This window comes from Spermophilus citellus (genome assembly GCF_964194105.1).
Source record: "Spermophilus citellus genome assembly, chromosome: 2".
Lineage (NCBI taxonomy): Eukaryota > Metazoa > Chordata > Mammalia > Rodentia > Sciuridae > Spermophilus > Spermophilus citellus.
The window spans coordinates 8,228,004-8,250,748 of NC_138183.1; the positions used below are offsets into that span (position 1 = coordinate 8,228,004).

Consider the following 22,745-nt stretch of genomic DNA (forward strand, 5'->3'; position numbering starts at 1 on the left):
CAAGCTCTTGAGCTTAAGCTTTTACTTACAACACGGAAGAATTGAATATTCAGGGTGTTTCTGTATGTATCTCCGGGCTACAGATTAAAGTGCACGATGTCTCCAGATGCTTTAATTGACAGTATTTATCTGAGCTCACCTATGCACCTGACTTGGATGCTGAGTTGGAGCATCTGGGGTTCCCTTGACCATTGCTCCCGGTTACTCTGCAACATGGAGTCTCTGGTGTCTGACAAAAGCTGAGCTACACCTGAAGGCCTTCCTGCACACACTGCATTCATAGGGCTTTACACCACTGTGAATTCTCTGATGTTGACTAAGGGATGAACTCTGGTTAAATGCTTTTCCACACTTACTACACTCATACGGTTTTTCTCCGGTGTGAATTATGTGATGTCGAATAAGGGCTGAGCTCTCACTGAAGAGTTTCCCACACTGATTGCATTTATATGGTTTCTCTCCAGTGTGGGTCTTCTGGTGGATTATAAGATTTGTACTTTGGCTAAAGGCCTTTCCGCACTCACTGCACTTGTAGGGTTTCTCTCCAGTGTGAATCCTCTGGTGGTTGGTGAGGTTTACACTCTGGCTGAAGGACTTCCCACATGCAGCACACTTGTAAGGCTTCTCCCCTGTGTGAATCCTCTGGTGCTGAATAAAAGCTGCACAGTAGCTGAAGGCCTTTCCACACTCACTGCACTCATAGGGCCTCTCCCCAGTGAGTCCTCTGGTGATTGGTGAGGTTTGCACTGTGGCGGAAGGCCTTTCCACAGTCACTGCATTCGTAGGGTTTCTCTCCAGTGTGGATTCGCTGATGCTGAACAAGGGCTGAACAGTTGCTGAAGGCTTTCTCACACTCACTACACTTGTAGGGCTTATCTCCTGTGTGAGTGTGCTGGTGTTTGGTGAGGTTTGCATTCTGGCTGAAGGCTTGCCCACATTCAGTGCATTTGTAGGGTCTCTCTCCACTGTGAATCCTCTGGTGCTGAATAAGCGAGGAGCTCTGGCTGAAGGCCTTCCCACACTCACTGCACTCATAGGGCTTCTCCCCAGTGTGGCTCTTCTGATGCTGAGAAAGGGAAGAACAGTAGCTGAAGGCTTTGCCACACTCATGACATGTGAATGGCTTTACTCTCTGAGGTTGAATTTTTTCTGAATTCTGAAAGCTCTTAGAACAGGTTTCAGGTTCGCAAGGCCTCACTCCTGCAGGAACTGTTGTGGAGACAGGACTGGTCTTAGACTGAAGCTCTTCCTCTGCTCACATATGCCTTGGCATGACTCTTCAGAAAGGGCTTGCCCTGGCAGTTCAGGGACAGTTTCCCAGAAATTAGAAAAGCAGGTATCCTGTATTTTAGTGGAACAAATCCAATAGGCTGACGGAGTCTGGCCAGGCTATTGCATAAATAGTTCCTCAGACCCTTCTTTTTGCCCAGTATGTTTTACTTCCTAAACTGCCAAAGGGCAAAAGTGGACCCCCACTCCTGCCCCACATATGTGTGTCTCCCATTTCTGAGGCTCCTCTGGCTGTCTCATGCGATCTTCTGGTTCTCAAAATTCTTTTTTTAAAAATATTTTTATTAGTTTTGTTAGACCTTTATTTTTATGTGGTGCTAAGGATTGAACCCAGTGTCTCCACATGCTAGGCAAGTGCTCTACCACTGAGCCACAAATCTGCTTACTAGACTTAATTTACTTTAAAAAACTGATGACCAATGCTGAGTAAGATGATTTCTTTTTACCTTACTAAGTCTGCTGGATTTCTAAAGATGGTTAATGCTAGAAGGTTGGTAAAGGTGCAGCACAATGGGCTGTCTCATGTACCACAGTGGTTGAAGGTGTACCTCAAGATGCACCATGCCAGGCCAACAAAGATGACTTCTGTTCCCCAGCAACAAGGAGGTGTACCCTTCCAGAGAGTTAACCTATCTTAATGCTCATCTGCGAAATGGGCATAATACTTTGCAGGACTGACATATTAATGTATGTTTCTGAGGTCCTCTGGCTCTTAAGACTTAACTGGTTGGTGTTTGCTCACTTACCTGGACAGGTGCTTCTTAGGTCTTCTCCCTTCAGCACTCCCACGGGCTTTCCCTTTGTTCTAACTGGGAGTTCATGCCAGGTTGGAAAACTGGAAGTCCTAGTCAAGGGAGGAAAACCCAAACACGAAGATTTTGATTGTACTAAGTATAGTCACCCAGAATTCCAGGGAGAAGACACAGGCTACTTAGGTGGTTCATTTCGTCACACCAATATATACGTTGAACATTGGCTCCACAGTACAGGCACTAGGAGATACGTCAGTAAGATGTGGTGCCTGGGTCTTAGTAAAGCATTTCCATCAGGAATTAAAGGGAGCTAAATCCATCAAACACCCTATCTGGAAGATGGGCACAGACTGAACACAGATCAGATGGGCCTACAGGCCTCTGAGAAGAAAAATGCTGCCACAACTTTCCAGAACAGTGCGTACCTATAATCCCAGTGGCTCAGGAGGCTGAGGCAGGAGGATTTTAAGTTCAAGACTCTTGTCTCTAAATAAAATATTTTAAAAGGCTGTGGGGGCGGGTTGGCTGGGGTTGTAGCTCAGTGGTAGAACTCTTGCCTAGCATGTGTGAGGCTTTGGGTTTAATCCTTAGCACCACACACAACTAAACAAAATACAAGTATTGTGTCCATGTACAACAGAGCAACAAGGCTGGGCATGCAGCTCAGTGGTTAAGTGCCCCCAGGTTCAATCCCTGGTACTATTAAAAAAATTGAGCTGATTCTCTCTCAAAAGAAGTGGTTTCTTTGGCCAGCAGGACCAGGTTTCTGGACTTTGCTGGTTTCCCTTTCCCCCCTGAACCTGTTCCCAGCAGGGAATGTGTGTCTCCATCCCTCCTGGTAAAACACTACTAGAGCTGTGGATCCTGAAACAAAAAGCAAATTCCTTCTTACTGGTGGCCTTTGGATCTTGAGTGGAGGCAACAAGACGGTAAGGGGGGCGGGCATGGAGGCTGGAAGAGTCTGAAAGTGTACCTATCATCTGCCTAACACTGTAATGGCTTCTGGCACACAAAACAAAAACCCCACTGTCTCCATACAAATTATCATCTTGATAGATTTTTTTATATATGAAAAGTTAGAAAGTGTGTGTATTAGAAATTACACACAAAAATACAGGTGTCAGGAAGAGGCAATACAGAAAGTAAAATGTGCATTCATTATAGTGAATAATCAGGTGCAAATTATCAAGGAAATGAGAGCTGAATCTCAGAACTTTGAACAAAAACATTCCTGTGATTTCAGATATCACCCAGCAAGTAGGAGAGCCAGGCTTCTATGTGGTCAAATGTGAAGATATGTCAAAGAGACGGAGTGATTAGGGCTGGTGATGTAGCTCAGGTAGCATGTTTGCCTCTCCCACCCAAGTTCAATTCCATCAGGATAAGAAAAGAGAAGAGGAGATGAAAGACAATCAGGGAGATCTATAGAAGGCCACATCAAGCTGGGCTAAGAGAAGGCTAGTCAGGGCAGGGGGAGCACCAGGAGCAAAGGCCCCGTGCTGAGAAGGTCCTTGTGTGTTGAGAAGCAAAGGTGGTGGTGGGGGGGGGGGGGCTAAATTAAAAGTTTGAAATGACCTGATAGACATGGCAGTTTTATCCTATAGTCAATAGGGAGCCAGTAGAAGTCAAGATGCACCTTAAGATGGAAATGAGAGGTTAGGAACTACAGCTGTCAACATCAAGTTGAGAGGGGGTTCTGCTCAAATAGAGGGACTAGATGCGTGGCCAGAAATGGTGTGGGAGAAGATCTAGGAGAAGTCAAAGATATTGAGAAACCAGAAAGAGAAGAAACACGGACCAAAGTAGCTTGTGAGCAAATTAATTAGTTTGTTCAGGGCCCACAGGATTTAAGGTGGCTGCAAGATATCTAGGTGCAGGTGTTTTGTCCCATAGGAAAACAGGCAGCAACTATCCTGGCCAGGTTGCACAGGAATCTCACACCTTTAACTACTTTTCCTTGTCTATTCTCAGTTTGGGGATGGGACCTTCTTTCATTGTCTGGTCATGCCAGAAACCTGGCCATCCTTCCATCTCACTGTCACTGCCTTGTAAGCCAGCATCATTTTCCAGATTATCGCTAGTCTCCTGACCTCCAGTTTTACCTGCCTTTCCAATCCATCCTACGCAGAAATGAGTTAAATGGAATGAAGAGAGTTATTCTTAAAGACTATGACATATTTAGACTATTAGGGCCACTTTAATAATCAAGAAAGTAAAATCTAGGGCTGGGTTGTGGCTCAGCAGTAGAGCACTTGCCTGGCATGTGTGAGGCCCCGGGTTCGATCCTCAACACCACATAAAGATAAATAATATATATAAATATATAAATGCCAGGAGCCACATTGTACATACTATATAAGAAGAAAAATTATACAAAGTACAAGAAGAAATTTAAAATATATAACAGCTTTAAGATATTAAAATGTTTCAGTTAATCCAAAATGAAGTATATACAACAAAATCAGAGCTGAGTGATTTAATAAGGCTGAGCAGATAGAGCTATCAAACCCCATACCCTGCAATCAGACTACAGTGGCATTTTGTGTTGACAATTCATGATATCCATCCTCATGAAGCAGACCAGCTCAGCTGTGAATGGGCAAATATCAAAGTAATAGTTTTGGAATACTAAAAAAACAACCCACAGTCTAAAACTTTTTTTCTTTCCTTTTCTGGTTCTGGGAAATGAACCCCAGGACACTCTACCACTGAGGTACATCATTAGCCCTTTTTATTATTTTGGGATGATTTTGTTAACATTGCTGAGTCTGGCCTTGACCTTAAAATCTTCCTGCCTTGGCCTCCTGACCTGAGTCAGCTGGAATTATAGATGTGCATCACCATGCCCAGGTTTTAGCCCAAATTTTTCAATGTAAATGAGTAAGGAAGAAAATGGAGTAAGGTTTCAATTCAAGAAATTAAAGTGAATTGTAAAATCTGAAGAAAGCAGAAGAAATTAATATTCATATATATTTAAACCAGGGATTGAACCCACCTAATTTGGGAAAATATAGAAAAAGGAAGAATGAGAGGCAGGCCACAAATCAAATTGTCACTGCTGTTTCTGTGTAGAAGTAAACATATTTTTTAGTTTTTTTGTGTTTTCTGTATTATCCAAATTTTCTTCAGTGAATTACTTTTGTAATTAGAGGATGAAAAATAAAACAAAAACCCAAGCCAATTTCACCAAGAATGTTAAGGAAAAAAGGGCTGCCTCTCAATTCCCAACTTACCTGGGGCCCAGCTGCGAAGAGACCAACAGCCATTCTGTTCTCTCCTGCTCTTTCCTCTGAGGGAAGTGCAGCATTTGGAAAAGGTGGTGCTAGAGGAAGAGAATGAAATCAAGGAGACAAAGTTTGCATATTATGAAGTTACCAATTCTCCTTTAAAGAGGGGATTGGAAAGCCAGAGCTGGTACCAGGGTGCCTGAGATGAATCTATAGATCTGCAGTGGGACGGGAATTTTCCTGTTCCTACCTAACTCCATCAATGCCAACAGATGTTGGGAGGTATTAGACTGTAATAGATTCTTAACTAAGATTCACCACTCACCAGCAGAGGAGTGCAAATCACTTAAGATATAAGTCTCATTTCTCTCATCTGTAAAATGGAGATGATATTATAAAGTTTTTGAGAATTAAATACACAGTTAAGCAGTTGGCATGATGCCTACCAGCTAAGTATGCAGTTTATAAATATTACCTTTTGCTTAAAAGAAGAGGTAACGAATGACTAATGGGGTCTGTTCCTGGAATGTAAGGTTAATTCAACATACAAAAAACAATCCACACATCATATAGATAGAGCAAAGGAAAAAAAAAAAAAAAAAACACCTAACATGGATCATCTCATTGGACACAGAAAAAGCCACTTTAAAAAATCAAATAGTAGGGCTGGGGCTGTAGCTCAGTAGTAGAGTGCCTGACTAGCATGCACTAATCCCTGAGTTTGATCCCTAACATTCCAAATCATTATCATCCTTATCCTTTCATGATTAAAAAAAAACACTTAACAGAAGGTTGGGGTTGTGGCTCAGTGGTAGAGTGGTCGCTTAGCATGCACGATGCACTGGGTTCGATCCTCACCACCACATAAATGTAAAGATATTGTGTTCACCTAAAAACTTAAATAGAAGAGAACTTCCTTAATTTGATGATGAAATGTACCATTAACCTCATACTTAATGGTGAGAGATGGAAACTTTTCCCCCCTTAAGATAAGAAATAAAGGAGCTGGAGATATAGCTCAGTTGGTAGAGTGCTTGCCTCACATGCACAAGGCCCAGGGTTCAATCCCTAGCACTGCAAATAATAAATAAGATGTCTGCTCTCACCATTTTTGTTCAATGTAGGTTCTAGCCAAGGCACTTAAGCAAGAAAATGAAAGATGTCAGGATTGGAAGGAAGAAGTAAAAACTCTCTATTCGCAGATGACATGATTTTGTATACAGAAAATCTTGACACATGAATAATTATAGCTATTAAACAAATTTAGTGAGACTGCAAGCAGCATGATGAATACACAAAATCAGTTTACATGTCTACAAACTAGCAATGAAACCAAAACAATTTCATTTATAATATCATCAAAAAAATAAAGTACCTGGGAATGAATTTAACAAATGAAGTACAAGATTTATGCACTGAAAACTATAAAACATGTTGAAATTATAGAAGACCTAAATAAATGGAAAAAATCCTATATTCATGTATTGGAAAACAGTATATTGTTGAGATGGCAATAATCCCCAAATTATCAACAGAGTCAATGCAATTACTATCAAAATTCCAGCTGGCACTTTTAACAGAAATTAACAAGTTGACCTTAGAATGCACATGGAAATGCAAAGGACAAAGAGGAGTGGGGGGATAAAGTTAGACGATTCATACTTCTCAACTTGCTTCAAACAACAGTTATCAAAACTGTGTAGTGGCATAGGACTGATATTCAGATCACTGGAATAGACTTGAAAGTCCAGAAATAAATTCATGTTTATGGGCAACTACTTTTTGGCAAGGATAACAAGAAATTAAATAGAGAAAGAATAGTCATTTAAAAAAAAAAAAAAAACCCTTAGTGGGCATGGCGAAGCACACCTGTAATCCAGCTACTCAGGAGGTTGAGGCTGGAGGATGCAAAAGAACGAATTTGGAGTCTTACCTCACATCGTATACAAAAATAACTCAAAATATATCAAAGACCTAAGGAGCTAAAACTCCTAGAAGAAAACAAGAATTAAATCTTTCTGACCTCAGAAAAGGCAATGATTTCTTAGATATGACATCAAAACCCCAAGAAACCACCTGGGTATGTCTCATTTTCCTTCCCAGGAACCCACTTTTCCCTGGCATTGGTAATAGGTAGACACTCAAGCGATCAGCCAGGACAGTGATCCTCGAACTTATTTGACTAAGAAAAGGACAAGTCTCCAACCCTTAGTGGAAAAGACAACCAGGGTCTGGTCTGGCCACAAAGCAGTATTAGTGGGCAAACTGGAACAGGAGGCTGGATCTGCAAATCGTCCCTCCACCACTCCCCCTCACCTCCTTCCTCCAGCATACTGGTCCCACCTCGCGCCACCGGCTGCCAGCAATTCCCTGGTGTCAGCGTCACTGCACGTGAGAAAACAACAAGCAACCTGCAACCGGCTACCCGTCCGAGCTCAGGAACCCTGGACACCAGCGCTGCAGACGCTAGCGCTCCATGGCGACAAGCCTGACCAGCAGCGCTTCGGGTCATGCGATATGCTTCCCACCCCGCCACCGGACTCCATTTCCCAGAAGTCTCCGTCAGGCGCTATTCCTGGCCAAACCTTTCCTCTCCCCAGACGCCAAATATGTGACCCGCACTGTCTCCTTCCCAGACCGTCTTCCGCCTGTCCTTGCTCCCAGAATCCATCACCCAGAATGCTTTTATGTTGCACATCCCTCATGCACGGGCATCCCGTTTAAGGGGACTCTGGGACAGGAAGCGGGTTGGCTGTCGAGGATTCTGGGAACGGCGGTGTAGCGCAGACGCAGACGTTCGCTGGAGCAGGGCGCCGTGCCCTTGGTGGTGGTGGTACGTCCGCTCTGGGCCCATCTCCAGCCACCTTCATGGCCGCCTTAAGCCGTACACTTTAAGTGTACGAGAAGGGTCAAGGAAAGGGCCCTTCAGTCTGAACAGGGCAACCCCCCCATGGGGCGGTGTCCGGGAACCCTGCAAATATAGGAATCTGTCCGCGAGCGGGAACGTCTTGTCATTTCAGGCACATTCGCTAGTGTTTGGTCGGCCCTGTTTCAGGAGATTCCCGAATAGTCTGCCCCGTCAGGACTTTCCCAGCGCCCGGATGGAGTGTCCTCCTAAGCCCGTTGGGGATTTGTCAAACGATTTTTCCGATGACCAACTCGGTCTTAATCCTTTTGCCTTTAAGAAGAAGGGAATGGATTACTGGAAAGCAGAAGCAAGTGTGGACGTCCTGAGGACTCTTTTTCAAAGTCAGCAACCTCTGGTCCTCCCTTTTGTCACCCGCTTCCGCTTTAAAGGACCATCCTGGTTATACTGTGTCCACACAGTATAATTTTTTTTCCCCTGAGGCTGGGGATTAAATCTTTGTGCATGCTCCGACCCTAGCTGAGGAGAATTTTAAGATCAGCTGGTTGGCGACCTTAATTTCATCTGCAACTTCAAATTCCTTTTTTGCAACATAACCGATTTATAGGTTCAGGGTCTAGGACATGGACATCTTTGGGATTGTCATTATTTTGCTGTAACCAAAGTCCCACCAATGGCTGGGATCCTCATGTTTTCTCAACTAGTCTGCTATTTGTGGAGCCATCTCAGCTGTGTATCAGCCTAGCCAATCCAGGAGAAGCCATAAAGGACAGTGGAAAAAAGAGGGTCAAGTTGGGCAGAAACAACACACAGCCTGCCATGTCATGCCTCTCTACCTGGCATTCCCTTTCCTGGGCACTTCTGTTGCCTTCTGGTCTGTACTGGCCTGCTCCTCTACGGTTGAGGCATGGCTCACAACCTTTCCTTTGAAGCCTCTGCAAATTCTCCAGGCATAGAACCATCATCTGTGTAAACCAACACCTTTCCTGTGTCATTGGACCTTCCCTAGGCCCATTTCTTTTTTTTTTTTTTTTAATATTTTTTTTAGTTTTCGGCGAACACAACATCTTTGTTTGTATGTGGTGCTGAGGATCGAACCTGGGCCGCACGCATGCCAGGCGAGCGCACTACTGCTTGAGCCACATCCCCAGCCCCCCTAGGCCCATTTCTCCCAAAGTTGCTCCCTAAAGACCAATAAAGGTCTTGGTCATTTCATCTGGTGTCAGGGGAGGCATCTCCATCTCCCAGTGAAAGCCTTTTAATAGTGGGCCTTTGACATACTGATAGAATCCTAATGCCCATATATGGACAGCATGTATGCACGCTTGAGGCAGTGTGATAGCTGCAGCAGACGATGTCAGACCAGACCCTACTGAGTTCCTCCCTTAGCTGAGGAAGACTCAGGTGTAGGATGACCTAAGCCCTTCTCAAGCATCCTTCAGGGTGAGATGGTTTCCCTTCCCCGAGGCCTTCTGTGGGTATCTGAGGAACATGTTTGGAAACAGTCTGAGAGCCATAATCTGTGCCCGGGCCTGCCTCACCCGCTTCTTGCTTTGTTCAGAAGGCAAGATGAGCTTTGGAGCTGTAGCCTCTGCCCTGGTAGGAACTGGAGGCTGTGTCTTTGTTCAGGCCACAGTGAAGACAGCATCAAACCTCATCCAGTGGCCACAAGATACAATAGGTGCTAATTCCATAATGGTTGCTAGTCTACAGATTTCCTGCCATTGTCTTGTAATCCTACCCATGGCCACTGAAAGGTGGAGAGTTTCATGCTCTAGATGATGCAATTCCTCCCATGGTCACTGAGGGGTGGTGGGCACTCCAACCCTCCATTTTGGTAGAAGCCAGGATTTACCTGGGAGTTATTCTGGGGATGGGAGTGGAGAGGCAGTAATGGGTAATGGGCATTGGTAGACAGTGCATATTTCTACCCTGGGCTGGGTAAATCAGTTTCTGCTATACTTGGCCCCAGGATGTCCATCAGTCCTCTCCTCTGTGGTCCTGTTTCTGATGGTGCTGGCCTGGGCTCCTAAGGGAACCATACAGGACTGACTGCTGGGTCTGGCTCTTGGTCTCCTAACTCATATTCTGATGGGAAGGTTACAAAAGAGCATGTGGGCCCACAAGTCATTGGCACCTATAAGTGGATGCTGGTGGTGTGGGTAGGAGTTGCTGAGAAGGCAGGGTAGGAAATAGAATATGAGAAAAAAGTGCGTAAAGATTTCAAATGTCCCTTTATGAGGCACTCTGGGGATCTCACATTGGCCTTACATGCAGCTCCTCCCTTCCCTACAGCTACACCCCCAGCCCTTTTTATTTCTACTTTGAGACAGGGTCTAAGTTGCCCAGGCTTGCCTAGAACTTGAAATCCTCTTGCCTCTGTCTCCTGAGTAACTGGGATTATAGGTGTGTGCCATGATGTCTGTGTCATGTTGGCGTCTCCAAAGTCTTGGATTTCAGATCTCAGTAGCTCTACCACTGAGCTACAGTTTCAGCCCGATATTGCTATTCTTGTTGTTCATAAATGCAAACATCATGGGCTAGTTCTCAACCTGTACTACTGTTACTGCCCTGAGATTCAGAGAACAATCAATCTAGTTGTAGCCCAACTAACCACTGTAGGTATTGGGAATGCAAATGTAGACAGTAGGTGTTGGTGCAGAAGGTGTTCTTGCCCACATGTGCGACTCCTTCTGAAAGGCTCCAGGGGTTTTTGGATCTTGCCACAGCAGACAGAAATCCATGTTCTTATGCCTTGCTTCACACACATCACTGAAAATAGAGTCACTGCCTTGGCATCTTCTGGAAACTGACCCTGGAGTCTTGCCCTTCCACCCTTCTGCCTGCACACAATGACCTTCTATTCCCCTCGAAAAGGCTTCTGTCCTCTGGCTTATTACAGGACTTACTGGGAGATGCCCAGGCTTACACATGCTTGAGCCATGGCACCTGGAAGGTAGACAGAGAAGTGGTGCAATGAAAAGAATGGTTTAGTGACAACAGAGAGCATGAGTACCAGGAGAGAGTTTTCAAGATGTGAACTAAAATCTTAACAGGTTATCTTTGGAAAGGGGCAACTGTGAATATTTTATTTATCTAAATAAATAAGTTAATATTTGTAAAATGCTTAGAACAATACCTAGCAGATGGTTAACTACTATAAAATAATTTATATTAAGTAAATATGTTTCCTGCAATAAACATGCATTACTTAGACAATGAATAATACAAGTCACTTGTAACAAGATTTTTGGGTCCATTAAAGTCAAGGAGAACTTTTTTTCAAATTCAACAGGATTTGATGGCTAATGACCAAAGACACTGTGCCCAAGAAAGAAGCCAGAAATCACCTCTTAAGTGACAAGAGTCTGGGTGGCTGACCCAAACAGGTGAATACACAGGATGTTTTGGGCAGGTCCGAGGGCTTGGTTTATGTAAGTAATGGCAGCCCTCATCAAACTGGGCTCATGCAGAGGTCATGACCTGATTTGTGTCAAATTTTTATTTGGCAGACAGTCCTTCCTGATAATGCAGCTCAGTGAGAAGAGCAAGCAGATGCTTGGACCCAACCTCCAAAAGCATCTTCCACGGAAAACAGAAGCTGAGAGGGCCCTCCTCTTCTCTTGCTGCTTTAGTACCATGGAGACTTGTGTATGAAGGGCTGACCACAGGCCTGAAGACCTCCTCAGATGTTCCTGAGCCCACAGAGCAGCAGCAGAAACTGGACCCAGAGGCTGGCGAACCTCCCAGCCTGGGGAGCTGGGCCATGAGAACTGGATGGGAAGGAGGGCCCTGGAAACCCAGGCTCCAGGGGCTCTGGTCCTGGGTGCCAGCTTCCCTGGGCCTGGGACAGTCAGGGGTTCCAGGCTCAGGCTGAGGTCCAGCTTAGAGTCACAGGCTGCTCCACTCCCTCTAAAGCCCAAAGCCAGCCCAGCTAGGAGGGGCCACCACTCACAGAAAGGGGCTGTCATCGCCCCTCAAAATGAGCTGTGATTTGTTCCAAAGTCTTTCCTTTGGTTTCAGGGACCCAAAACAAAGTGAAAAGGACACTGAAGATGCAGAAGGCAGAGGCAAGCCAGAAGGCTCCGTATGGCCTGAGGACTTCCTGTAGAAAAAGGAAGGGCCACAGGTGCACGTGGCCGTAAATTAGGATCTCACTCCCTCCCTGCAGTCTGGACACTATCCTGCCCCAAGGCCTGCCTACTGATGCCCTGCCTATGTGTCTCCTGGCCCCAGTGAGCTCTCTTTTCATGGTGCAGTGGGAATGAGAGAGCATGGCCCCAGGAACACTGGGGACATAGAGGGCCCATTGGCATGGAGGGAGGTATGGGCCCAAGAAAGAAGCCAGAAATCACCTCTTAAGTGACAAGGGTCTCTTTGGTCAGAGTCTGTGACCTTTCAGTGCCAGACCAGAGTCTCTTCCTTTCTCAGCTCCTTATCCTCTGGCACTTGGAAACCCCTCCTCCTCCTCAAGACCCTTCTCTTGGTCTCTTAGACAGCAGACACATTTGAGTCATTATTATATCCTTTATCACTTCCTTCCTGGCTTCTCTCTCTCCCCCTCCTTTTCTGTCCATCCTCTTGAACATCCAGTGAGTAAGTCCCACCCCAGGCCTCTGCCATGGCCTTCCTAATGTGCTTCCTAGGGCAGCCCTGCCTGAATGAACCCAGGCTTGGTGAAGACTCCAGGCTACCTTGAGTGTCCACGCCTGTCACCGACTTGCCTCCCTACGCCCCAGTCTGGCTTTCCATCACCACCCATCACCTTCCTGGCCATGCCATAAAAAGGGACCTGTCCTTTTCAGCCATTGTTGTTTCTGGTGCCTTCAAAAGGCTGGGACATGGTACATGTCAGGGGACCTGGAGAGAATGAATGACTGAACAAATGACTTGATTATTTGCTCCAGAGTCTCTCTGTTGGCTGGGGAACTGCGGGGCACATCTGTCAGTCTACAAGGAAGAGGAAAAATGTTGAATTGAATCAATTCTCCCATCAACTTTAAGAGGAAGGTATTTTCAGCCAAGGAAGATGGTTCAGAGGTAACAGCATGGACTTGGCCAGGGTGGTACTGGAGCCCAGGCCTGGAACTCTTTCTACACAGATCATGAGTTCTTGGCCTCTGTTCCCAATGTTCATGAACTGTCCTTCTGCCAAGGCAGACTGGAGACTTCTGGATCATACCCTGGGTTCCTTGACTGCCAGTCCATCCGTCTCCACTGCACCCCTGGCTAAGACTGCTGGTGTCCCAGGTACAGGGAGGCCTCAGCCTGCACATGAGGCCACTGACCCTGAGTCTTTTGCAACAAATTGCATGAAGGGGAGGCCTAGGCCTGCACTCACCATGAGGTTGTTGAACTCTTTTGTCACCAGAAAGGCCATAAGCCAGTTGGTGAGGACACAAACTCCAGTGGCCACGCCCTTAACATGCAGAGGAAAGATCTCAGACATGAGGAGCCAGGGGATGGGCCCCCAGCCTATTGCAAAGCCTGTGGGAGCAAGATAGCATCAGAGCCCACAGAGTCAAGGAGCCCCAGCCTCCCAACCTGTGGGAATGAAGGGTCCTGGAATCCTGGGTCCTCTAGCTCTCTGCCTTCCTGCTGTGAGGTCTTGGGCCAGTTACTTCCTTTCTTAGGCATGAGGCCTGGTATCTATAAGATGGGACAGAGAGGGGCTGGGGTTGTTGCTCAGTGGTAGAGCACTCGCCTAGAACATGCAAGGCACTGGGTTTGATACTCAGCACCACATAAAAATAAATAAATAAAATAAAGGTATTATGTCCAACTACAACTAAAAAAAAAATTAAAAGAAATAAGATGGGGGCTGGGGTTGTGGCTCTGAGGTAGAGTGCTCGTCTAGCATGTGTGAGGCCCTGGGTTCGATCCTAGGCACCACATAAAAATAAAATAAATATATTGTGTCCACCTGCAACTAAAAAATAAATATTTTTTTTTTTAAAAAAGAAATAAGATGGGACAGAGATGGGGCCTACTCACAGGGTTGTTATGGGGATTAAGTGAAAGGGACACAGAGGGCTTAGTTCAATGCCTGGCACATGGTCAGAGCTTCAGACAGAGAGGTAAGGCTAGGTAAGACTGGACTTGCTGGCAGCTGTAGGAACCTGGCAGCACAGGCATGGGGACAGTGGCCCTCACCCAGCCTCCCACGGGGCCCCTCTCACCAGCGATGAATAGACACATGCTGCCCACGGCCAACCAGGCCAACCCCACATTGGTATCAACAGGCTCTGCAGACACAGGCACCAGGAGGTCCATGTGTGAGGAGTTGTTGGAGCCATCCTGGGTCAGCTTGAAGTAGGTGCCAAAGGCACTTGTGCTGAACACCATGACCATACCTGCAGGCAGAAGGCAGGAACAGGCAAGGTACTCGGGAAAATGGCGAGAAGGCAGACCTATTTCCTCAGAGCAGCCAGCTGGGCACTCGGGCACCTTGGCTCCAGAAGCACTGACTGGATAGCACCCTGCCACCCTGCCTTAGACCCTGGACCTCAGTAAATTCTGAGAGGTTCCTAAGCAGACACTCTCTGGCCTGTGAAAGCAGCAACAGTAATGATGGCGGCATTTTAATACCACCCAAACAGTGATCTTTGCAATGGCCAGTGGACACCAAGTGTCCACGGGTAGGCTTGCGCTCAGGTCCTCACACATGTAGATTTTCTCTGATCTGCCCAGGAGCCTTGAGGGAGGCAATGCCATTACCCACATTTCACAGAGGCTCAGAGAGGGAAAGTCACTTGCCCAAAAGGACCACAGCTTCTGGGTCATTCTGACCTCTCAGCCCTCAGTTTCTCCAGTGTGAGCTGGGACCATGATGGTGTCTTTTTGTAGATTTGTCAAAGAACCTGTAGCTCAGTGAAGAGCTGCCAAATCACAGCCTGGTCTGTCACAGTCTCTCTTCATCAATGCTCAGTGGCATTCAGACCTGTTGGCCAGGGCAAGGGCTTTCCAGCAATGGTGAAGGGATCCTGGCCAGGGCACCCTGTATACACAGAGCAAAGTCCTCACCTGACAAGGCCAGGAGTAGTCTCCGCCCAGCTCTGTCCATGATGAGGGCTGCCACGGCTGTGAACAGCACCTGGATGGTGCCCATGATGACTGAGGCCAGACTGCTGTCCTGGAGGGGATGGAGGACGAGGCTGGACAGTGTGCCAGCCAGAGATGGGTACCTCCCTCTGCAGTCCTATGCCAGGTGATGAGGCCCTGGACTTGAGGAGGCAGCCCCATCCATGTGGCATCTGGATAAAGTAGGTCGGGCAGAGGCTTCTTACCTTGAACTTGGCCTCCTCAAAAATGGTCTCTGCATAGAACATGACGGCGTTGATCCCTGACAGCTGCTGGAAGGCCATCAGTGAAATGCCAATGAGGAAGGGCTTGTAGATGCCAGGGTGTCTCAGGAGGGCCAGCTGAAAAACCTGCTTGAGGACAGGAGCCACCAGTGCTCCTCCACCCTGTCCCAAGGGTCCTCCTGGAACCTACCATCCTAAGGCTTGCTGGAGAGGAGTGAGCCTCAGCTTCCTTTCCTGCCTCATCTGGGGCCTCAGGGCAGGTGCAGAGACAAGCCCCCGCATTTGTGAAATGAAATGGTCCTTACCTCCCACAGCTCTTCCTGAATGGTTGGAGGAGTCACAAAGAGATTCTGGTACTTGGGCAAAGAACACTAGTTTCTTGAGTCCCAACCACCTTCAAAGTACCCAGTGCTCACCTTGGGCCTGGCCCTGGCTGAGCACCTCCCATGGCCCGTTGCACGGAATCCTCAGCACAATGAGGCACTGTCCCAAGACACCCATTTTACAGATGAAGAAATCAAGTCTCAGACGGGAAAGTCACAACCCAGAAGTGGCAGAGTCTATCTGACGCTAAAGCCCAGACTCTTAATCTTCTCCCCCACCCTACAACTCCCTGGTTAAATCCAAGTCCTCAATTCTGCATCTGTAATTTCCTCTGGCCTTTTTCTTCTTGGGACGCTAAGAATCCAGCTGGGATTCAGGGGCTGGGAATGTAGTTCCTCAATGGTACAGTGCTTGCTTTCCATGCACAAGGCCAGCAAACACACACATACAAGAGGAATCTCCAGTGACCTAAGGTTAGGGCCCAGCTAAGTGGGGTGCGGGCCTACCCAAAGAAAGAACAGCACTGGTCCTCACTAAGGGCAGACAGGCACCCCTTGTAGGTGTGTGGCCTTTGGTACAGTCTGTTTCCCTAAACCCACCTTCCAGCCACTCACCTGGTGCTCAGACTCCACAGAGGGCTCTTCCCAGCCCTGTTCGGAGCCCCACAGGAACTGCAGGGCAGCCATGGCCTCCTGGCGCTTGTGCTGAGTCAGGAGAAAGCGTGGGGTCTCTGGCATGCAGCACATAAGCAGCAGCATAAAAGAGGGGGGCACGCAGCCCAGCACAGCCAGCCAGCGCCACTCCAGGACTCGGCCTGGTGGGGTGCAGACATCAGAGCCAGAGCAAGGCAACCTGCATCCCCCACTTGCCAACCTGATACTCAGCTATAAAGTGGGAATCTTGCTACTCTGTGGGTCATGTTCATTACTGATATTGCCATTCTTTTTTTTTTTTTTTTGGTAGTTGTAGATAGGTAGAATGCCTTTGTTTATTTTTATGTGGTGCCGAGGATCAAACCCAGTGCCTCATGCATGCTCCGCAAGCGCTCTACCACTGAGCTACAGTCTCAGCCCGATATTGCTATTCTTGTTGTTCATAAATGCAAACATCATGGGCTAGCTATGGCATTTGGGGCAATGGTGGTAGGTCATTGATATGTACATTCTACATCTCCTCAGTGAAATAGTCCCACGCTATATCATGATGTTTGGTGAATGACAGACTGCATGTATGAGGTGGTCCCATAGATTATAATGGAGCTGAAAACTTCCTGTTGCCTAGTGATGCAGTCATGGGAATATCCTATGGTCACGTCTGTGGTGATGCTGCTGTAAACACTGCATTGTCAGCTGTACAAAGGTACAGTACATACAGTTATGCACACTACACAATACTTGATAAGAAATGGTTGGTTTGGGTTTATGATTTGTCACACTATACTTTGAAAATTTTAGAGTATACTCCTACTTAAAAAAAAAAAATCTTGCTGGGCACGGTGGCACATGCCTGTAATTCCAGTGGCTCGGGAGGCTGAGACAGAAGGATCGCGAGTTCAAAGCCAGCCTCAGCAAAAGCAAGGTGCTAAGCAACTCAGTGAGACACTGTCTCTAAATAAAATACAAAATAGGGCTGAGGATGTGTCTCAGTCAAGTGCCCCCGAGTTCAATCCCTGGTATATCACCTCCCCCAGCCACGCCACTAAAAAAATTCTTGCTGTAGAACAGAGTGCTATTATAGGGCAGCAGCCTCATACATCCTGTGCTTACCATACCTTTGGACTGTGTCAAGAGGCCATACCCAGTGATTGGCCAAGACCATCTAGGATTGTGGGAATACACTCTAGTATGTTTACACAGAGACAATACAGCCTAACAATGCAGTTTTTAAGTCTCTGTTAAGTGATGCATGACTGTAGCCACAAAACAGAATGAGGTGCTGGTTCTTTATGGCCTCGGTATGACACAGCACCATTAGTGTCAAGGGGGTGGGAGAATAAATGTGCACATTTCTCATAAACACACACAATCTCTGGAGGTCACCAAGAAACACGCCATACTGGCTTCTGCAGGGAGGAACCAGGACACAATGGGGAGACTTTTCACTGAGCAGGCTCTCTCCCTTCTGGTACTTCTTGAGCGGTGAATCAATTGAATGAGTTATCAAAGTATGAGCACAACTAAAGAGGTGGTAGGATTTTGATTCCTTGAAGTAGATGGGTTATAGGAAGAACAGTATAAATGCAGATTTATCGACATTTAAACAAAGCCCAAGGGTTCTCTGATAAAGGGGCCAGAAATGAATTTAGGGTATTGTCTAATTTTTAATTTTTCTTAAGTTCAAAGCAGTGATGGCATGAAACACCTTTCTTCTGCATGCAGGGGGTGGGGGTGGGGCATACATATGTATTTGCTTTAGCAATAAGGTGCAGATAAATTATAGAGGTTCCACAAAGTCTAGTTATTGAGGCATTATTGTCCCCATGACACTTTGTGGTTAATGATTAACTCACACCAGTAAATCAAAACTCACAGAAAATGATCAATGAAAAGCAGAAGCAGCAGTAAGTCCAGATGAAGATGAACCAGAGGTAATGCCGTGGGCAGATGGACACAGAGGATCTGTCCCCCCAAACTAGGAATGTCAGTGTCTATGCACAGTAGAGGCTCTGGCTTGTTTTAGGGCTCCCAAGGCAACCAGACTGCTGGCAGGATTCTGAATTAGTCAGGGTGGTCATTGGGTTAAAAATGAAAGAGCAAAGACATATCTGTCATCTATTCTCAAGACCCAGATGGTGCATCCCTCAGGCCCATCAGGCCCTCAAGGACCCGCATGGACCCTCAAGGACCCGCATGGACCCTCAAGGACCTCATGGTTCTTAAGCCATCCCTCTACTATTCTCATTTGGGACCTGCTGCCAGGTAATTTTCGTGTGTCATCTAATAGACTAGGTGGGGTTATATCCATTTAAAGACAGGGAAACTGAGGCTCCTAGGGGCAATGAGACTTGGTCAAGGTCACACAGCAGGTGGCAAAGATCATCCAATATCTAGGACTGTTCAGTTTGAAGACTTCCTTCTTTCTACCCTGTTTCTAATGAGGCCATGTATCTTCCTGAACCTTTCTCAGGCTAGCACAGCTGTGGCCCCTGGGGTACTGAGGACCAGCCTTCCTAATACTGCACTTTGCTGACATTGATATGCTGACGGAGACTCACCATGAAAATTGTTGCAGTGCCCCTCCCACCCCTGGAATCCTCTGGTTTGTGCCTAACCCTACTCAGACCACCAAAGTAGGCTTTTGAGAAGATGAGAACACCACCTTCTCTAAAACGAGCCAGAGCCTCCACTGAACTTAGTCATAAGACCTACATATCCCAAGGTCCCAAGGGGTAAGACTGGAACCTGGCATCTTGGCCATTGGCTGTGTGACCCCAGGCAACCCCTGCCCACCATGAACCTCAGTTTCCACATTTGTAAAATGGCCACATAGCCATTAACAGGAATCAAAACAGATCATGCAAACTACCTGCCAGGTAGGCCAAGAGGATGCCTATGACGACCATCAGCTGCACACAGGAGCCAAGCAGTCCCCGGACCGCTGGGTAGGAAATTTCAGAGATATAAATCTGCCAATGATTAAGACAAGACTTTACTCAAGGTCCAAGTGTTCTTAAAACTGAAAGTCCTCTGTCACTAAAAGCTGAGGAGACTCTGCATTGCTCTAGGTCAGCAGAGCCCTGCCCAGGAAACCAAGGCCCAGTGCTCTTCTGAAGATGAGGGAGAGGTATAGGCACAGAGCTTCCCAAATGTTCACTTAATGTGCACAAATACCCATTATAAAATGCAGACTTTGAGGCAGTTGGTCTGGTGGGACCCAAGCTTCTGCCTTGCTAACCAGCTCCAGGTGCTCTTGACAGCTGAAGGGGCCTTTTGCCATTAAGTACATCAATTCCCCAACTCAACTGCTACAAGATGCTCTCTCCTTTTAGGCGCAGGGGCCACCAAGGCGCAGCCCACACTTCTAAGTTATCCCATGCCTTATGCCCATAACTAAGACAGCTGTTTTTTGCCCAGTAAAAATGAAAACCAAAAACCATATTCACTTCCTCCCTAGCTCCTGACCGCCTGCTAGCAGGTGGGTGAAATGAGAGGCATATGGGTATGACCAGGGAGAGCCCTGAGAAGCTTCTTTCAACTTCCAGCAGGGTGAGGGATGAATGAGTGGTTATCCAAGCCTTGGCCAGCAGCAGTCCACTGGTCACCCAGCAATCACACCAGAGTCCATGTCCCTACAGGATCATGCCATGGCCAGGGGCTTCAGGTGCAGTTTGCCCAATCCTTACAGCCACCTCATGAGTAATGCCATGAACCCCACTATAGGGAAGGAAAGAGGCCCAGAGAGATGCTTTGCCCAGGTAAGTGACCCAGGTGTCAGGGGTGCAAAGTGAGCAGCTCTGGGTCAGGGGAGGGTGAGAGAGGCTGGGGAAGGAGACCTGTGAGAAGACAAGGGAACGTAGAAACCAGCAGCCTTTGTTCCAGGAACAAACCTGTAGGGGGAATTTAGCCTTAACCTGGGGCTCTGTTGACCATCCACAGGTACCACCTTGTTATGAGGTGGGGGGCAAAAGAGGCACAACTGGGTCCCTGGGTTCCAGCAATCCATCCAGCTGACTAGCCGGGGCCCCCCTGGGCAGAGGACTTCGCCTTTCTGAGGCAGTTTCATCTGGCGGGGGCCCTCCTTCCCAGGGCGTGGTGAAGGTTGGGGAGGTAATACCTGTAGGCACCGGGGCTTGGGACCCCATCCAGGAAGACACTCACCGGGGCCACTAGTGAGGCGACGCCGCAGGCCAGGCCCGTGAGGAGGCGGCCCCCGAGCAGCATCCACACGTCCTGGGCCGCAGTGATGACGGCAAAGCCGGCCACAAAGGGCACCGTGCAGAACAGGAGGCTGAGTTTGCGCCCGGCGCGGTCCACGAGCCAGCCGCCCAGGACGCCCCCCGCCGCGGCGCCCAGGGTCACGATGGCCTGGGGGCGAGGCGACCGCGGGCTGAGGAGGGGCCAGGGACGGCAGTCCACGCTCGCCCTCCGCCCCACGCCCTGCAGCCTCAGAAGAAAGGCAGTTGGGGTCCCGGGCTGGTGGTCGGGGACCGGGAGACTCTGGGTAGGGCCGACAAGATGCATGCGGCGGAGGGGAAGGGGAGCGGGTGGACGCGGGGGTCCCAGGTGGGCTGGCGTGAGCCCCGGCCTCACCCCGAACCAGGAGGCGGTCCTGTCGTCGAGGTGCGGGGCCGGGGGCACGGAGCGCCTCAGGCTCGGGATGGCCGGGGAGCTGTAGCCGAGCGCGAAGCCGAAGCTGAGGGGGCCCAGGGCAGCGGCGAAGGCGGCGAGGAAGACGCGGCGGCCGCAGGGAGAGCTACGGAGACAGGGCGAAGGGTGAGAGGAGCCGGCAGAGTGGGAGGGCAAGGCCACGTCCCCTGCCGCTCACCCGCCGCCCGGCGGCCTCAGGAGCGGATGGGACTCTTCCGAGTTCTCAGGCGTCATGTCGGCGACCAACGCTTGCCCAGCTGGCCTTGACGCCCGAACCGCCACGGGACCCGCGAGTGCGGCCTCAGACTTCTCCCGTCAGAGCGGGCCAATGGGCGACGGCGGGCGGTGCTGAGGCGGAATCTGAACCAGTATTAGCCAATGGAAACGCAAAAGCGGGGTTAGCATCTGCGCTAGCACCCGCCCCTCAGGTCAGAGTCGACCACTGGAAGCACAGGGTGGGCGGGCCAAGCGCCCTAGAGCCGCCCCTCGGGAGGACTGACTTAAGTAGAGGTGGAGGGCGGAGTTTGCGTCCGCCGAGTGCACAACCGTCCAATTGGAGTGTGGTGCGAGTCTGGAGGTGGGACCATAAAAAAAAAAGCTACCTCAGAAAAAAGTTGGCCAATGAGGGTGGAGGGCGAGGATTTCTTTTCTTTCTTTCTTTTTTTTCCTCCCGCTTTTGCCCGAAGCCGCCTCTCAGTGATTTTCAAGTAGGAGAGGGACATAGGCGGAGCACACAGACGGGGCCCAAATTTGAAACCCCAGCTCCAGGCAGCTGTGACTGTCTTCCAAGGTCAGGTCTGCAGTACCTGCTTAGTGTTAACCTTTGCCCTGGACCTGGGCTGGAGTCGCCTGACCCAACTCTGCCCCATTGACTAAGGGCCGAGACTGGCCCGGCGCTTCTGCTGGGGTACTAGGGGCTGAGGCGTAGCTAGTCCTGGGCGCGGTAACCCATCTCCACCCCGTGCAGCGGATACAAAGCCGGTAGGGTCTCCTGCTGAGGATGTGTTAGGCAGGGGGGGGGGGGTCCCCATTCCTGTATGTGTGATTGAGCTAGGTTTAAATGGTGAACTCTACTCTCCCTTACCTCACTGACTCTTGAATCTTCATCTTAACTACCTCCCATTTTTGAGTCCCCTGCGGATTCTAGTAACCAACTTGTCCACGTGTGCACCCATCATGCCATCGCTGTCAGTGAGGGTGGTGAGGCTCTGTATTCAATTGCCATCTGTACTCAATTCATATCCTACACACTGGGTGCAGGCAGCTGCAGTGGGGTACTGGTGTAATTCTGAAAAGAATTAGGGCTTTGGGAGCAAGAGATCCCTCCCTGGGTCTCTGTATCCTCATCTCTAAGAGTTAGGGATGCTAATTAATCTCCAGGAGAGTTGTGAGCAGGGTCACAACTATATGAAAGACTAAACATATGCCAGCATATGCTGGCCTGTATGCTTATGATAGTGGTTGGACTCACTGCAGTCACCTGATTGTACTAGCAACCAACATTTTTCAGTCTTGATTACAACACTATATCTAAAGATAGGCAACTGCCCCTCTGAACTTCCACAGCATCTCATGCCCGGGTTGTAAATTCTTGATTGCAGCATTTATAACTACTTTGTAATCACCTGCTCATTTATTTCCCAAAAGATATGAGTTCCTTTTGACAGTGGTCATCC

General features: G+C 48.3%; 1 protein-coding gene and 1 long non-coding RNA gene across 22 annotated transcripts; both read right to left on the bottom strand.

Annotated features, from left to right (window-relative positions):
* Positions 1-767: 767 nt before the first annotated feature.
* Positions 768-7,930, bottom strand: LOC308642180. The gene is made up of 4 exons (XR_014020497.1): positions 7,586-7,930; positions 5,276-5,364; positions 2,037-2,134; positions 768-1,066 (listed from the first exon to the last, which is right to left on the bottom strand). It is a non-coding gene; the product is annotated as an uncharacterized lncRNA (long non-coding RNA).
* Positions 7,931-10,500: 2,570 nt separating this feature from the next.
* On the bottom strand, positions 10,501-21,412 carry SLC2A8 (solute carrier family 2 member 8). Of its 21 annotated transcripts, none has more exons than XR_014020493.1 (11): positions 21,248-21,412; positions 21,013-21,175; positions 20,581-20,787; positions 19,289-19,388; positions 16,378-16,577; positions 15,422-15,568; positions 15,159-15,267; positions 14,315-14,488; positions 13,477-13,554; positions 12,091-12,240; positions 11,130-11,979 (listed from the first exon to the last, which is right to left on the bottom strand). XR_014020493.1 is itself a non-coding variant. In XM_081280839.1 (11 exons), the coding sequence occupies exons 1-10, from the start codon at positions 21,301-21,303 to the stop codon at positions 12,103-12,105; spliced, it is 1,440 nt and encodes a 479-aa protein (XP_081136965.1). In that variant the 5' UTR covers positions 21,304-21,411; the 3' UTR covers positions 11,133-11,979; positions 12,091-12,102. The 21 variants fall into 21 exon arrangements, 17 of the variants coding, with proteins under 17 accessions (XP_081136973.1, XP_081136971.1, XP_081136972.1 ...); XM_081280839.1 differs by having other exon boundaries at positions 11,133-11,979; positions 13,477-13,622; positions 21,248-21,411; XM_081280847.1 differs by lacking the exons at positions 11,130-11,979; positions 12,091-12,240 and adding an exon at positions 10,501-11,084.
* Positions 21,413-22,745: the final 1,333 nt, after the last annotated feature.

Bases quoted from the DNA above. Each gene is read 5' to 3' on its own strand.
- SLC2A8 (XM_081280840.1), bottom strand. From the start codon at position 21,303: ATGACGCCTGAGAACTCGGAAGAGTCCCATCCGCTCCTGAGGCCGCCG. The intron at 20,788-21,012 runs GTGAGGCCGGGG...CCTCGCCCCCAG, and splicing joins GGACCGCCTCCTGGTTCGGG to GCCATCGTGACCCTGGGCGC. The intron at 16,578-19,288 runs GTAGTTTGCATG...GCACCCCACCAG, and splicing joins CCTCTTGGCCTACCTGGCAG to GCCGAGTCCTGGAGTGGCGC.